The 16709-nt window shown below is 36.5% G+C and overlaps 1 protein-coding gene across 1 annotated transcript in view; it reads left to right on the forward strand.

Moving 5' to 3' along the window:
- LOC131958640 (rho-related GTP-binding protein RhoQ) overlaps positions 1 to 16709 on the forward strand; it is a 39475-nt gene that overhangs the window by 11752 nt on the left and 11014 nt on the right. The window contains exon 3 of the mRNA XM_059323778.1: positions 15892 to 16056. Within this exon, the coding sequence (XP_059179761.1) occupies positions 15892 to 16056 (165 nt within the window). The remainder of the gene's footprint in view (positions 1 to 15891; positions 16057 to 16709) is intronic.

Genomic DNA, 16709 nt, shown 5'->3' on the forward strand with positions numbered 1-16709 from the left:
CTAGAGGTGTTACTACTCGGTTGTAAAAGGAGGAAAACAACCTTATTGTCTATTCTAGCGTGTTTGATATGGTGTGTATGTGTGTGTGTCAGAGGTTGTTTTTAGCTGATTCAGAGTGTCTCTGAAATGGAGAAGTCCTCCCAGATGTCTGCCGTGGGTGCTGCTGCCGGCCGCCGAGAGTAGAGTTACCGCTCTTGAAAAAAACTCAGCCCTCGTCCGCCCCCGACTCTGCTGACCTCTTTATGCGGAGCACAAGGCCAGCTGGTAATGTTTATAGCTTCAGCATCTGATCAAAGACCCGGCGCCCCAAAGAGAGAGCGAGAGAGCGAGTGAAACGAAGACAGAAAGAGGAAGAGAGAGACAGATGGGGGGGGGGGGGCGAGGAAGGCGGACGAGGGCGGAGGAGGGGGTGGAATTGCCCAGAAAGTGGATAAATTCAGCCCTCTCAGTTTCATTTTCCTTTCCCGTTCGTTCATTTAAAACTCCCTTTATTACTCCACTTCTGGCCTGTGCTGCACAAGTTCAATTAGCTCCCTTATTATATTCATATTCCTGACATGGCTCCCACAATGCTTTGCTGTTCTACAAGGGTATCAGCAACATTGCAGCCGCCGCCGCCGTGCCCTCATCGGATGCGACTCCATGCTGTCACGTCTGTGTCACATGTCAGGGTCACACAATCACGGCTCGCCGTAGAGCCGAGCGTCTCTGTGATCTGTCTGCTGTTGATCCTGCCGCCCTGCTATTGTCTGCTGCGCTGCCACGTCGCTCGCTCTGCACGCTGCCTATTGAATTATTCCATATGGAAGCTCTGCGATGTCTGTTTTGCTGAATGTAACGAGGGAACAGAGGGGAAAGCCTTTATTTATTCATTCATTCTCCTGCTGCTGCTGCTGCTGCTGCTGCACTCAAGAAAATCTAGCATCGCTGCCCGAGGAGGAGTATCGGGAAACAGGAAGTGGATGTTAAGTGCTGTGGTACCCATGGAAACATTTTTAGGGAGAGAAAGCGAGAGTTTTGACCCTGTGGGATCTGTGCCCCGCTCCCCTAATAACCCCCGCTTTGTTGTCTGAACTGTTCCTCATTTGCTCAGCCCTCCAACTGCTCTCACACTCAACTGCACATCCTGTGATCACTTTTACCACTTCACTTCACCCATTAGCCCCTCCCTCCTCGGTGTTTGGTACAGTCTGATGAGTCCTCTTTGACTCAGCAGCCTCATAGTGGCCCAGTGACCCCCAGACGTCCCAGTGGGGATGGCAGGGTGGCAGGTGGGGATGGGGGTGAGGGTTGGAAAGGGAGGGGGGCTCGAAATGGTTTTACCCAGCTGGGAGCCTGTCACCATTTAGCAGAGACATGCCTCAGCTCACATTTTTAACACTTCAGGCTCCATCGGACGTTGCAGCGATGAGCGTCGGGTTGTGTGGCGGAATGGGAGAGTCACTTAAATGGCTCATTTGTGTGACATCATGCTGTGTTCTCATGGCAGTTAAACAGCTCTGGAAAGGTCCTATAGTACACTGTACCATTTCATTTTATTTAATATATTTAATAAAAATGTATTAAATATAAATGCGTCCTTGATTTTGAGGCAGTTGTTTAAGTCAGTAGTTCTCAACCTTTTTGAGTCGTGACCCCCAATTTAACATCCGTGTTGTCCACGACCCCCGCTCACTGAACACAATCTCACACGCACAGTTCGGATCACCCAAAAAAAGAAACAAAATGACCAAAAAAGACACAAAATGATGAAAAAAAGACACAAAATGATGAAAAAAAGACACAAAATGACCAAAAAAGACACAAAATGACCAAAAAAGACAAAATGACAAAAAAAGACACAAAATGACCAAAAAAAAGGAAACAAAATTACCAAAAAAAGACAAATTGACCAGAAAATTATCAAAAAAGACACAAAATGACCAAAAAGACACAAAATGACAAAAAAAACAAAAACACAAAATGACCAAAAAAAGACATGAAATGACCAAAAAGACAAAAACACATTAACACATTAGAGACATTTAATGGTGAAACATTCAGGTTCTCTCTCCTGAGGTAAACTGTGCAACACACAAGCAGGAGCAAATAAGTGGTCCATTATCATTTCTTAATATTGTTAACAAAGTGACTTTCATGCACCTCTCCTACCACCTGTGCATCTTTTGTTTTTTTGAGATATTATAAATCCTCGATAATGTAAAATTGCACATCATCAAAACAATGTTAACAATATTATTGTAGATTATTTATATCGCCCACTTTTAGGTAGAGCTCGTTACTGTCATCACCCCCCACCCCCCTTGGATATAGGAGAGCATATGGTGTACAATCTGAAAAGTAAACTCAATATAAACACAATGATCTTCAGGAGAAATGTGTCAGTTGCTCTTGGAAGCGAGGAGAGGCGAGGGGTGGGCTAGATCTCGGATAGAACCTCGGATAAAGCAATTCCAATAAATTCCAATAAGGTTGTGACGAAAAAGAAACAAAATGTATTATTTACCTAATTTATGTGCTCTCGTTTCATTTCAGTTTGCACGTTTTGCTGTCATTTACAGACGAGCTAGTATCTCTCCTCCACCTTGATCTCTGTGTTTCGCTGTGGGCGGGGCTTTGCACACACTTGGTGTGGAGCAGAGAGGCAGCATTTAAACTACCAATATCGGCTACTCTGTTCAAACAATGTTAGGGTGAAAAAAAACTTGCATGCAGGCTAAAAAATACCCCCATCTGAGGTCCATAAAATCAGTTTTTCAAATATTTGTTTAACTTCATCACCTAAACCATGTCTGAGTCTCTGAGACCAGAGCAATTATTCTCACCGAAAACTTAAACTCGAAGAAGAGGCCACAAATACTTGATCTCGTCCGATTCTTAAAGAGGCCATTTCCCAAAACAGCTGGGTTTTTTTTTTAAGGAAATGTCACTTAAACAGAAGTAAATGGTGCACACGTTGGCTGTGAACATTTGGTCTTTTGAGTCAAAACAAACTGCACTTTGTTTGGTCATGGTTAGGGCTGGGCGATATGGCCCTAAAAGAATATCACGATATTGCAGGCTATTTTGCGATAACGATATTCTTGACGATATTAGAAAATACTTAAAAAGATATAGAAAATATGATTTTTTTTTTAGTCTGTTTAAATAATTAAAAATCTAAAATCTAGTGCAAACAGTTGCCAAATACAACATTTTTTACTCTTGACTCTTGAGTATGAGCAAATAATAAAAATAACCATTTAGGGGTTCCGGGGGCATATTTTAATGACATTTTGTAAAGGAGAATAAAGGTTATTGTATGTTTTATTTAAGGCATCTTATTTTGACAGTCTTCTTGTAAATTCTGTGGTGGATTCTCTTAACACACCGTGCTCTTATTTTGAAAGCTGCATGTGTTTAGCGACAGGGAGTAAGTAATTTTTTGTGATTAAAACAACTTTAACCACTACATCAAGAAGTAAGAACGTTGCCAATATCATGATATGCATTTTTTTGAACCATAAAAAAAATATACCAATATTATTGTGAACGATGCGATATGGCACACCCCTAGTCATGGTAATGAAGGGATACTCGGTTCAACAGTGTGGCTCAATTATGTATTTTCAATAGTCTTCGGACAACAAGGAAGAGGATATATCAGATTTTAGATAAACATGCAATAGAGAGCAATTAAATGATGTAAATCTGTCGGCCAACCCTGAAGTAGCATCTCCATGAGAGAAGATTGTGTTAACCACAGACGTTATTTCACACATCTAACCTAAAACCCATTAAAAACCCTCATTGAGTTTGAGAAGTTAGCCCCCAGGGCGCTAAAATGCTAATCCTGTGGCGCCCTATACATGTTAGGAAGAACTGAGTCATTGTTTGTTCAGGGCATGTCATATGAAAAATACAGTATATTATCAGCTTTACCAATTAATTTAACAATTTTGTAGTCTCCATGCTGAAGATAAGATCAGCCCTGATGACATCATAAGGGACAAACAGAAGACATTACACAGCTGTTTCCACAGACGGAGCAGTACTTCACCCGTTACAGGCAAATCAGTGGAGTTTAAATATTTTTTTCCAAAATTGTTGGCCATTTATTTTCTGTTGATCAACCAATCAAATCATCATTTAATTTTTGGAGATTTTCTTTATACCCGGGGCATGCCATATCGTGTTGTTCACAATAATAACGGTATATTTTTAATATGATTTTTAAAAAATGCATATCGTGGAAATGGCAACATTCAAAACTTACTGAAGTTAAAATACAAAAGTACCAGCAAGTTGTCATTGTAGGGCTCATTTTAATTACTTTATATACTTTCATGTATTTTAATTTATAATAATGTTTAATCATGTTTTTTATGGTAAATCTTGATACGTAACTAAAGCTGTCAGCTAAATGTAGTGGAGTAAAAAAAATACAACATTGGCCTTTAAAATGTAGTGAAGTAGAAGTATAAAAAAACATAAATGGAAACATGCAGGTTAAGTAAACATACCTCAAAATTGAAGTACAGTACTTGAGTAAATGTACTTAATTACATTCCACCACTGACATTTGCAGTATTATTTTACTTCTATTTTGCACTGAAGAGTACATTTTCTGTATTTTGCAACGGTTGAGATTTGCACTTTACACTGCAATTTAAATGTATGGTAGATTTTTATTTTTTTGTATAATTTTTATTCATACAGACTTGAAACATACACTACTGGTCAAAAGTTTTAGAACACACCAACTTTTCCAGAATTTAATTGAAAATGATGCAGTTTAATGTCTCAGTGTACTCTGAAATTAATGCACATTTGCAACATTTAAAATTCTTTATTGAGCATGATAGTGTTTTGAAAGTAAAAAAAAGATTCAAAATCACATTTTATGTTGGACTAAAGGACTAAAAAAAGACACAAAATGACCAAAAAAAGACACCAAAAGACACAAAATGACTTAAAAAAGACACAAAATGACAAAAAAAGACACAAAATGACTTACAAAGACATGAAAAAAATTAAAAAATGGACAATATAGCCCAAGACTCCATAGAGTTAAGTTGTTAACCCATTTCTTGTTCCCTGAAAAAGGCCTACTTGTATAATTCTGAAATGTACGTTATATTTTACCTTTTTTTATTTACCTCAGTTCACCACTTACCTTTGTACCCTTTCAAGCTGTTCATTTGGCTTGAACTGCTTGAATTTCAATAGAAAACTGGAAAAATTGGGGTTTTCTAAAACTTTTGACCGGTAGTGTATATATTTTCTGTATATTTTTCAGTATTTTGTCACATCGTTATTGCAAAAATACCCTGAAAAAAAATATTGTGATATTATTTTAGGGCCATATCGCCCACCCCTACTTTAAACCCTTTTCCACCAAAAGTACTAGCATGTTTTGTAACATTTTTAGGGAAGTGGATGTAAACAAAAGTAGTTCCTCAAATGTAAAATGTCTTAATTTTCTGTTGTAACATGCACAGTTTATATGCTGGATATTAAAGGCATTAACATTAAAGCGTCAGATGTTTGTAGGGCAGGATGTTCTCACCATGCAGGAATGAATAGACGTTATATCTCTGCAACTCTGATTAATGATCATCAATCACCATTAAAGAGCCAGTGAAATATGAATGAGCATAAATATTCTTTTTAACTCTTGAGGTTAAATCCAGTTCAGCAAAATGTGCAGATTTGCACATCAGAGGCAGAACTTTGTGAAGAGAAGCGTCTTGTGTCTGGGCTCGCATTTTCCCCCCGGCCGCCATGTTGGAGCAGGCGTCTATGACTCTGTTGACATTGCCAGTTTATAGAGCCCCGAGGAGGCGATAGGAGCAGGAAAAAAAGGAGGAATATAGAAAAGAGGAGGTGGTAGGAGGAGGGATGACTCACTGATATCATTGCACTCATATGTCACAGAGCACAGTCACACAGTGGAGCTCACAGGCTGGAAACATGAAGACACACAGCCTGATGAAAACGTATTGACATGTATGGACAGAATTTAACAGATATAGGGCTGGGCGATATGGCCCAAAAAAATTATAATAAAATAATTATAAAACCTGATTTTTTTTTTTTTTTTGCCAACATTATCTTTATTGAGTTTTCAAAATGTTTCCAAAATACATAAATATACAGAAATAAGAGTGCTCTCACAACAAAGGAGACATCAGGGGCATCTCTGAAGAATCTCATCATAGTGTACACCAGGCTTGGAATTTCGTCATTTTAGGGACAAGGCCATTTGGCCTTCCTGTTCACACTTATTTTAAGGGCACAAAGGCCACATGACAGGGCATAAAGGCCGTTTGGTTAAATTACGCTGGTTTTACCTTTCAGATTAATACCTTAACATTCTCATTCACCAAGAAACATTAATACACAATATATTAAATATATTAAAAAGGACCTTTTTGGAAAATGACAAATGAACCTGTTTTGAAAAGATGGCAAAGTGAATCTCCTGCCTGAGTTCATCTCAGAGTAAGGAAAGAGAAATGTCTCCTCCTGCCATAAAAAGGAACCTGCTGAGGTGAAATTTACATCAGCTAAATGTGTAGCCCTTGTCCCTGAGGTAGGGAGACGTTAGCGATATCCCAACTAGCTAGCTATCGCTAGTTTTCATGATGCAAAAATGTAACATTAACGAGTCGACTTTAAATAGACAAATACAATGGTAATTACCTATCAATAGTACTTTCTGTAAAAACGTAAATGTTAAGTTCTGTCAAATACTACCACATACTTCAGTCACAACATATCAAAACAGCTTGTCCCGCTAGCTTACCTGTGCTGCCCGTCAACACATGGCTCATTTGAATATTCTAATGAGCCATGTGTTGATGCGCACACGTCTAGAAGGATGGGGAGTGGGTCGGGTTAGTGTTGTGTTTACTGGAACTTTGACAGGGGCGCAAAGGCCACCTTGGCCGTAAATTGAACATTTTTTCACAGGGCATCAAGGCCAGAGTGTGGGGCAACGACGGCCATGGCCGTCGTGAAATTCCCACCCTGGTGTACACACACCGGCAGTAGCCCCTGTGGCCCTTTCAAAATTTCCCCAGAGGAAATTTTCTAGTTATTATTTACCGTTTTTTTTTAATTTTTACCGCTCTACCAGTTATTTCCTGTCACTACCTTTCAAAATAAACGCACCCGTTTCACACTTGATGGCACCTTTTCAAAATAAGTAGCAGCTCAAAACCAGATAATTTACTGTATTTTATAAAGCGATTAAATTAATATTGAGCAGAATTTAGTTCAGAGTTTTGGTCCGGCCCCTGCAACCTTCGTGGTATTGGTCATGTGGCCCCTTGGGAAAATTAATTGCCCACCCCTGATATATGCACTGTGAGTGGCCAGCGGGCATGCTGTCTTTGGTAGTGTGTGTGTGTGTGTGTGTGTGTGTGTGTGTGTGTGTGTGTGTGTGTGTGTGTGTCAGGGGTGTAGTGAGGAAGCGGTGTGAGAGGCAGTGATGGGTCTCAGAGAAGCTCCGGGCCTGTTTACAGTAAACTGCTGAGTGGCTGACACTGTGTTCCTTTATGTCTGTGGCTCATAGGGGCATCGGAGGCAAAGGTCACACACACACACACACACACACACACACACATTCTTGTACTTCTGTCTTTGTGGGGGCCGTCATTGGAATAGTAAATTCCCTAGCACACTGTAGTAATTTCATTTTACTTAATATATTTGATTAAATGTATTAAATATAAATGCGTCCTTGATTTTGAGGCAGTTGTTCAAGTACCTTTAATATAAAAATGTTTGAGATAGAATCTACTTATTTTGATCACATTAAATATAATCTTTATGTGTATGTAATTCTAAATCAAGAGAATTTTGAATGAATCCAACACAATACAATTAAAACACTAAATTACTTAAAAAATGACACCAAATGACCCAAAAAAGACACAAAATGGTTAGAAAAAGACATCAAATTACCAAAAAAAGACAAAATTATTTTAAAAAGACATAAAATTACCAAAGAAAGACACAAAATTATTTTAAATAGACACAAAATTACCATAAAAGACACAAAATTACCAAAAAAAAGACACAAAATTATTTTAAAAAGACACAAAATTACCAAAAGACACAAAATTACCCCAAAAATGTATGTAATTCTAAATCAAGAGAATTTTGAATGAATCCAACACAATAGAATTAGTCCGTTTTTAATTGACAGGCACTTCCTGTTAAGTTGTTATTAACTCAACTTGTAACGTAGTTAGATTTAACTAATAATATTGCATGCAATCTGTTGCCTCAATTTTATTGAGTAGCTATTGTTTATAGTTTTTGTTTTTATTAGTTTTAGTGTTTTGTAATGGGGTATTTGTTGGCCTGGAGATTAAAAGAGGTCACAGTAAATTTTGCCTTTACTTCCTTTGTCTGATCCATCTTCATTATGTATGAAAAAAGTTGACAAAGACAAAAACGAAGGACATTTTCACTATAATTTTAGTTAGTTTTAGTTAATTTTGTAACCACACAATACAGTTTCAGTTAGTTAATTAATTATATTTTTTTTTTAACATAAATTGTAACCTAAACCCTTAAAACAAAGTCTGAAATCTCAAAAAAAGCCTTTAAAGAAGTGAGGACAGGCCGGAATGTCCTCACTTTGCAAAAATGTCCTCACTCTGTTGGTTAAAAACGTGTTCTGGTCCTCACTATGTGGGTAGTACAAGAACACACACACACACACACACACACACACACACATACTGTACTTGATCCCTTGTGACATAAATCTTTGTGAGCAGAGGAAAGCACATACATGAATGTAAAAACAGTGTGTTCTGTTTCGTGTTGTCCCAAATAGGATTAAGTGAACTATATAACATGAGTATCACATCACTATGTTATTATATAAGCATGTTGACTGTTGCTATATTACTCCACTCTACCTATTCCTTTAATAGTTCTGATTGTTTTAGGCCATTATGGAAAATATTGAGCTAGACTGCTTTATGGCAATATTGTATTTACGGGATTGTTGCACCAATGTGATACAGTGTTTATTTTATCAAGAAAAACTTTAAATTTAAAAGGTAATTTCGTTCTTGAGCTTGGAAACAGTATGACAGAGACGCTGCAGGCAAATATATGAAAAAATATGTATGGGTTAAAATATTTTAGCCTATTTGCCTGTAGTGTAAGTACGAAATGTAACACATAATGTAATTTTCTCAAAACAAATTTGAACGAATATTCCAGCCAGAAATCTCCACTTTATTAGCACTTTATTAACACTAGAGGTTGATAAAAAATCAATACACCATATTTTGCGTGGCATTATTATATCGATTCACGGCCACATTTAGTGTTCTGGCCGTCAGTATTTTTGCTGTTTTTTGTTTTTTTTCTGGAGGCTGTAGCAGGCTCACTTTTATGAATATTCTGCAGAGATATCATATGAAACTAGAAGATCTAAAGGAATCTATAGACACCATGTGTGTCAGGATATCGTGTTGGGAAGTTGTTGAAATAACGCTGCAAAGTTTGGCTTTTTTTAAATGTTTCATTTCAAGAAATTCAGAGCAGTGAAGCTTAAAGTTTGATAAAATGCTGCAGTTGTTGTCGTTCATACATGTTTGATATCAGTTCAGTTTGACTGAATACTTTGTTGGTCAGTCTGTGGGTTTGACTCATTGTGGAGAAATAAAAAGACTGAAGTGAGATAAATAGACTGAGAATTTTCTCTTATTTCCATGCCGAAAGCCGAAAGTATGCACCAAATTTAGGCTATTTAGAGATTTATGACCAGAACGTGTTGACACACAGCGCTGAAATTAATCTTCAGGTTTCACTTCTCCACTTCTATGTGGCAGTTATTGTTGACCTGCTATCACCCCCTAAAAATCCACTGCTCCCTTCCCCCAATTCTCAACAAAAGGGACTTGAATAATAGTCGAGGACAGCCCGAGTCTTTCACCAAATTTCAAACTTGTCAGATCGTTCTTATAAATCATCCTTATCCTTTAAACCTCTGAAGTCCAGGAGATTTTGGTTCAAATTTGTCAACTTCCTCTGCATTAATTTCTGTCTCTGTTTAGCATCTTTCAGTCTGTCCTTACATCACATACATGGCTCCTTTTTCCCCACACAAACTTGACTATCTGCAGATTTTTCATTTTATTTTAATTCACAAAGTATAAAGTTGCCAGGAACCCAAGATACAAACAAAAGACACAGGTGTCTTTGGAAATGTACGATTTTTTTATTTTTTTTTACCATTTATACACACAAAAACGGCAGAAAAAATAATAAATAACAAAACTGCAAAGCAATCTATTTGCATATAAATTAAAAAATAGTAATAGTTTTCATTGTAGAAAGAAAATCCACATTTAAAAATGGTCTAGAAACATAAATGTCACACTGTGAAAGCTGCTATGATTGAACTTTGAACTGGCTTTCTCAGCTTGTCTACATATCATATATACATAAAGTTATTACCGTAAATAAAACGTGTATTTTCAATAAATAGATGGACTCCAGAGCAAGGTTATAATAGTTTTGGATTTTTCATTAGTTTTAGTTTTAATTTCGTTGTGAATTTTTGCTTTCAAATTCAGTTAGTTTTAATTAGTTTTTAGAGTGAGTTTTCTAGTTTTAGTTTAGTTTTTATTTTTTGAAAATGCTTAGTTTTAGTTTAGTTTTTATTAGTTTTAGTGTTAGTTTTTATTAGTTTTAGTGTTAGTTTTAGTTTTTTTTGTAATGGGCTATGTGTTGGGTGCGAGATTCAAAGAGGTCATAATAAATTTTGCCTTTATTTCCTTTGGTTTATCATCTCAGCCCCAATAAGGTTATTAACTCTTACAGTTCTGGGTGTTTTGTATTTTGGTTCTAGTGTAAACATCCCAGTCTCAGTAAACATATTCACCATGTGTTGCATGTTCAAATAGAAACACTGAATTATGAATGAAAAAAGTTGACAAAAACGAAAACTAAGGACATTTTCACTTTAATTTTAGTTAGTTTTAGTTAGTTTTGTAACCACACAATACAGTTTCAGTTAGTTATCGTTTTTTTAAAAACTCTAGTTTTTATTTTTATTTCAGTTAACGAAAATGTTTTTCCAATTCTAGTTTTCGTTATTTCGTTAGTTTTCGTTAACTATAATAACCTTGCTCCAGAGGGTTAACTAACTTTAAGCCTGCATGGAACACCAGATGGTTTAATAACTGATTTATCACATAAAGACATTCAGATAGCGTCTGGTGAGATATCAGTGACACTTAAGTTACTTGAATGGTCGTGATCATATCATGTGACAATCACCAACCTGCTGGCACTCCAAGTTAAAAAAAAAAAAGATTTAAAAACGATTTAAAAAGCCCTGCATGAGCAGAAAAAACCTGTGAAATACTGTATTCATTTGGAAGGAGTCAGATGAACAACTCATACATTTTTGAATCATATCCACTTGACCCACACTAGTGGTTGAGTCATGTACAATACGAGTCAGTGCAGGCGTGAAGATTTGTACGCCGTTTCCGTCCTCCACTTCAATTGAATACAAAGTCAGTATATTTTAAATTCATTACAGAGGCAACAAAAGACTGCATGCCCTCCTGGCTGATCTACACTGCAAAAAAAGAAAAGTTGGCTGAACTCAAAATTTCAAGGCAACAAACGTCGATAAAATTTTAAGTTGGACAATTAAACTAAATATTTTAAGTTTTGTTTTTGACTTTGCTCAACTCTTATAATCTTAACTTATAATTTTACATTGTAATAACTTTTAATCCTTACTTCTGCTAACTTCTGCAATGTGCTGAAGAGGCATGATTGTAACGCTGCTATGAAATGTCAGCTAATGTTGCGACCACAATTTTGAGTTAGCATTGATACGCTAATGGCTACTCTTGTAGCTGTAACAAGCAGCGCTGCTAGCATCAGTTAGCCGCTAGCATCAATTAGCCGCTAGCATCAGTTATTCGCTAGCATCAGTTTATTGTTGTTTATTGTTAAAAAGATCACCATTAGCTGTCACCAAAAGTGGGAGGAGCTAGTCTTCCTGGGGTCCACAAGACAAAACAAAAATCACTTAACAATTAAACATTGTAGACATTATTATATACGTCATCAGAAATCATTCAGAATAAGTTATTACATTCATATCTATTACATTAATTCTCACTTTCATACAGTAAATATGTTAATTCACTACTCACAAATTTAAATAGTGCATTCTCAAGTAATAATTAAAAGATACTTTACTATTCAGTTCACGTATATTCAGTGGGCAATTATTCCAATAACTGATAGCACGATAAATAACTGTTCTCTTTAAGGCATTTGATTTTGGACACGGTAACATCATCTGACCACCATTAGCTGACCTTGTCACATAAGAATGAATCAGTTAGCCGCTAGCATCAGTTATTCGCTAGCATCAGTTATTCGCTAGCATCAGTTATTTGCTAGCATCAGTTATTTGCTAGCATCAGTTAGCCGCTAGCATCAGTTAGCCGCTAGCTTTCGCTAATGACCGAATTTCCCAACAAAGAAATAAGAGTTATCAGAACTATTGTCCCTTGTTGTGAACCCCAACTTAAAGATATAAGTAACAACAACTCACCAACTTGTTTTTGAGCAGACAACTGGCTTCCTTTGTTGTGCTAACTTACATTATTGCCCTAAATGTCAGTAATTTATGTTTCCAAGTTTTACCAACTTAAATCACTGTTTTAGGCCAAAAAATACAAGTTGGCTTTTTTGCAGTGTACTGCTGTTGGAGAGTCTTTTTTGCAGAACCATTCCCTTTAATGCATCTGCGTGAGAAAGACTTATTTCTGCTGTTATAGCCGTGTGATCGAATTGGACGGTGCCGTGTGTTTTTGGCAGAGAATGAAACTCGCTGAAGGCGTCGGCGTGAAGGACGTGTCACGCCATCGCTCCGGCAACCATCGCTGGCCTCCCATTTGCTTTGATCTCAAGGATGTGGACGATATGTATCCGAGACAAGAGAGTGAGATAGATTCTCTTGGTCTGGTTGAGTCATATCTAATTACTGGAGATTCATTGATCGCAAGTGTCTTCAAGCCAGCAGCAGGGAAGCTTCCCGATGTGTGTCATCAGAAGAAGAAGAAGTCATGAATATTCACGTGTGTGTGCAAGTCGGACACTCTGTCAAAAGGGTTTATCTTTGGCGTAGACAAGAGGGCGCTTGATCCGACGCACAAAGGACAGTCTTGCGTCTGTGAATTAGTCATTTTACACCACAAAAACTATGGGAGATGGCAGTGTGTCTGGTTTTTTACTGTCTTGTGGCAATGCCTTGTGTTCAGCTCGCATTAAAGACTGCAAATGTACAATAATCCCTTAATGTCTCTGTCATCCATCACATTCTTTTCTCCTCATAACTCCAACTTCCAAGTGCGGTTCTTTATGTGCATCATAATATTTCACATCAGTTTGCTGCAGACAGCATTTCAACATAATACAGCACTGTTTGTTCCACCAGGTCACTTTACTGGTTTATTATTATTATTTTATCTCTGTTACATCCCACCACATTAGGCCTATATACTGCAATTTTTCTATATTATTATATATGTCTTAGACCACTTATACTGTGTATATCTCTGCATATACATTACTGGTCAAAAGTTTTAGAACACACCAACTTTTCCAGAATTTAATTGAAAATGATGCAGTTTAATGTCTCAGTGTACTCTGAAATTAATGCACATTTGCAACATTTAAAATTCTTTATTGAGCATGATAGTGTTTTGAAAGTAAAAAAAAGATTCAAAATCACATTTTATGTTGGACTAAAGGACTAAAAAAAGACACAAAATGACCAAAAAATGACACAAAATGACACAAAAAGACACCAAAAGACACAAAATGACTAAAAAAGACACAAAATGACCAAAAAAAAGACACAAAATGACTTACAAAGACATGAAAAGAATTCAAAAATCGACAAAATAGCCCAAGACTTTTTTTGAGCAAAATGACCAAAAAAAAGACACAAAATGACCAAAAAATGACACAAAATGACAAAAAAAGACACCAAAAGACACAAAATGACTAAAAAAGACACAAAATGACCAAAAAAAGACACAAAATGACTTACAAAGACATGAAAAGAATTCAAAAATCGACAAAATAGCCCAAGACTTTTTTTGAGCAAATGACCAAAAAAAAGACACAAAATGACCAAAAAATGACACAAAATGACAAAAAAAGACACCAAAAGACACAAAATGACTAAAAAAGACACAAAGTGACCAAAAAAAAGACACAAAATGACTAAAAAAGACACAAAATGACAAAAAAAAAGACACAAAATGACTTACAAAGACATGAAAAGAATTCAAAAATGGACAAAATAGCCCAAGACTCCATAGAGTTAAGTTGTTAACCCATTTCTTGTTCCCTGAAAAAGGCCTACTTGTATAATTCTGAAATGTACATTATTTTCCAGTTTTGGTTAAGCTTACCTTTTTTTATTTACCTCTGGCAGTTCACCACTTACCTTTGTACCCTTTCAAGCTGTTCATTTGACTTGAACTGCTTGAATTTCAATAAAAAACTGGGAAAATTGGGGTTTTGACCGGTAGTGTATTTAAATATGTTTATTCATTGATGTTCATACTACTACATGCAACAACCTAAAGTCATGGGGAAAAATATTGGACCACCCTTGTTTTCTTAAATTCCTTAAGGTTTATCTGTTTGGACAAATATAATGATAACAACAAAAATACACTTAAATACACTGTAGGTGGCTAAAGTATTTAATATTTTTCATTATTTTGTGGTTACACCATTTGACATCTTGCCAACCCTAATTTGTCACTGACCCATATATTAAAAATAAATGCAGAATAGCAGAAGTGTATGTATATAATGTGTATAGAATGTATGTATAAGTCTTATTTTATTATTCTTTATTGTGTCTTCTATCTTATCTTATCATTCCTCTAAAACAGCTGTTCTCAACCTTGGGGTCCCGACCTAATTGGGGTCGCGAGATGATTTCTGGGGGTCGCCAAATCATTTTGGAAGTCAGCTCTGTCTCCACTGTGTTAAAGTGTTCATGTGTAAATGTGTTTTAGTCTTTTTGGTCATTTAATGTCTTTTTTTTTGGTCATTTTGTGTCTATTTAGGTCATTTTGTGTCTTTTTTTAGTCATTTTGTGTCTTTTTTGGGTAATTTTGTTTCTTTTTTTGGGTCATTTTGTGTCTTTTTATGTCATTTTGTGTCTTTTTTTAGTCATTTTGTGTCTTTTTTTGGTAATTTTGTTTCTTTTTCTGGTCAATTTGTGTCTTTTTTGGTCATTTTGTATCTTTTTCTGGTCAATTTGTTTCCATTTTTGGTCATTTTGTTTCTTTTTTGGTCATTTTGTGTCTTTTTCTGGTCAATTTGTGTCTTTTTTGGTCATTTTGTTTCCTTTTTTGGTCATTTAGTGCCTTTTTTTGGTCATTTAGTGCCTTTTTTGTCATTTTGTGTCTGTTTTTGCTAATTTTGTGTCTTTTTTTGGTCATTTTGTGTCCTTTTTTTGTCATTTTGTTTCTTTTTTGTATGATCTGAACTGTCCGTGTGAGATTGTGTTCAGTGAGCGGGGGTCACAGACAACATGCATGTTAAATTGGGGGTCGCGACTCAAAAAAGGTTGAGAACTACTGCTCTAAAAGAGCCAAAGAGCTGGCTAAGCACAGTCTAAAGTTAGCTCTCGTGGCTCCAGTCAGGAGTAAAGGTCCGTCTGTCTTCGGAGCTCATTTTTCACACGCTTTAATAATTCACGAGGAACAATTCCTCAGATGTTAAGAAACGGAAATGAATCACGTCTGCTCACTATCCTGACCTCTCGTCCTCCTCCGACCCCGAATGTTAACTCTTCCTGTCCCCGTCTGCTTCCAGGAGGACTACGACCGCCTGAGGCCGCTGTCCTACCCCATGACCGATGTCTTCCTCATCTGCTTCTCCGTGGTAAACCCCGCCAGTTTCCAGAACGTGCGTGAGGAATGGGTGCCGGAGCTGCAGGAGTACGCACCCAGTGTCCCATACCTGCTCATTGGCACCCAGGTCAGTCTGTAATCCAGGGGTGGGCAATTTATTTATTTTTTTCAATTTATTGTTGTTTGCACTTAACCCCTTAACGCCTGAATTTATATAGCTGTATATAAAAAAATGTTTTATGTGTGTTTTTGCCTTTAAGTAGATGGTAAATAATGTTGAGATTATTCATTTCACTTTTGCACAAAAAATAAATAGAAATTTTGGTATGTTGCAAATTTGCTACAGCAGGCATAATGGTCAATAATAGGATAACAATAACACAGTAATATAACAGTGAAAAAACAATGTTTTATTTATTCACCCTTGTTTATTTATGTAAACCTGCAACAGCAGGTATTCAACCGGCATTGGGGGAATGCAGACGCTATCTCGGCTGGACAGCAGGCGTTAAGGGTTCAAAAACATACAATCGTTAGGAAATAACAGTACAAGAAACAGTAAAAGAAAATGCAGGAAAGATCAAAAAGCCCAAAGGGCTTATATACGCGACCCTCCCTCTTAAACCTATAAGTAACTATACTTTACTTAAATTACATAGCTAGATGAAAATAAAAAAATACAAACAAAATTTAAACAAAACAAATACAAAGGTGTATAACATCTATAGGGTTTTTTTGAGCTTGGTCTTAAAAGTATTTAAAGAGGAACATGATTCTGTT

Source organism: Centropristis striata, chromosome 20, assembly GCF_030273125.1.
Source record: "Centropristis striata isolate RG_2023a ecotype Rhode Island chromosome 20, C.striata_1.0, whole genome shotgun sequence".
Taxonomy (NCBI): Eukaryota; Metazoa; Chordata; class Actinopteri; order Perciformes; family Serranidae; genus Centropristis; species Centropristis striata.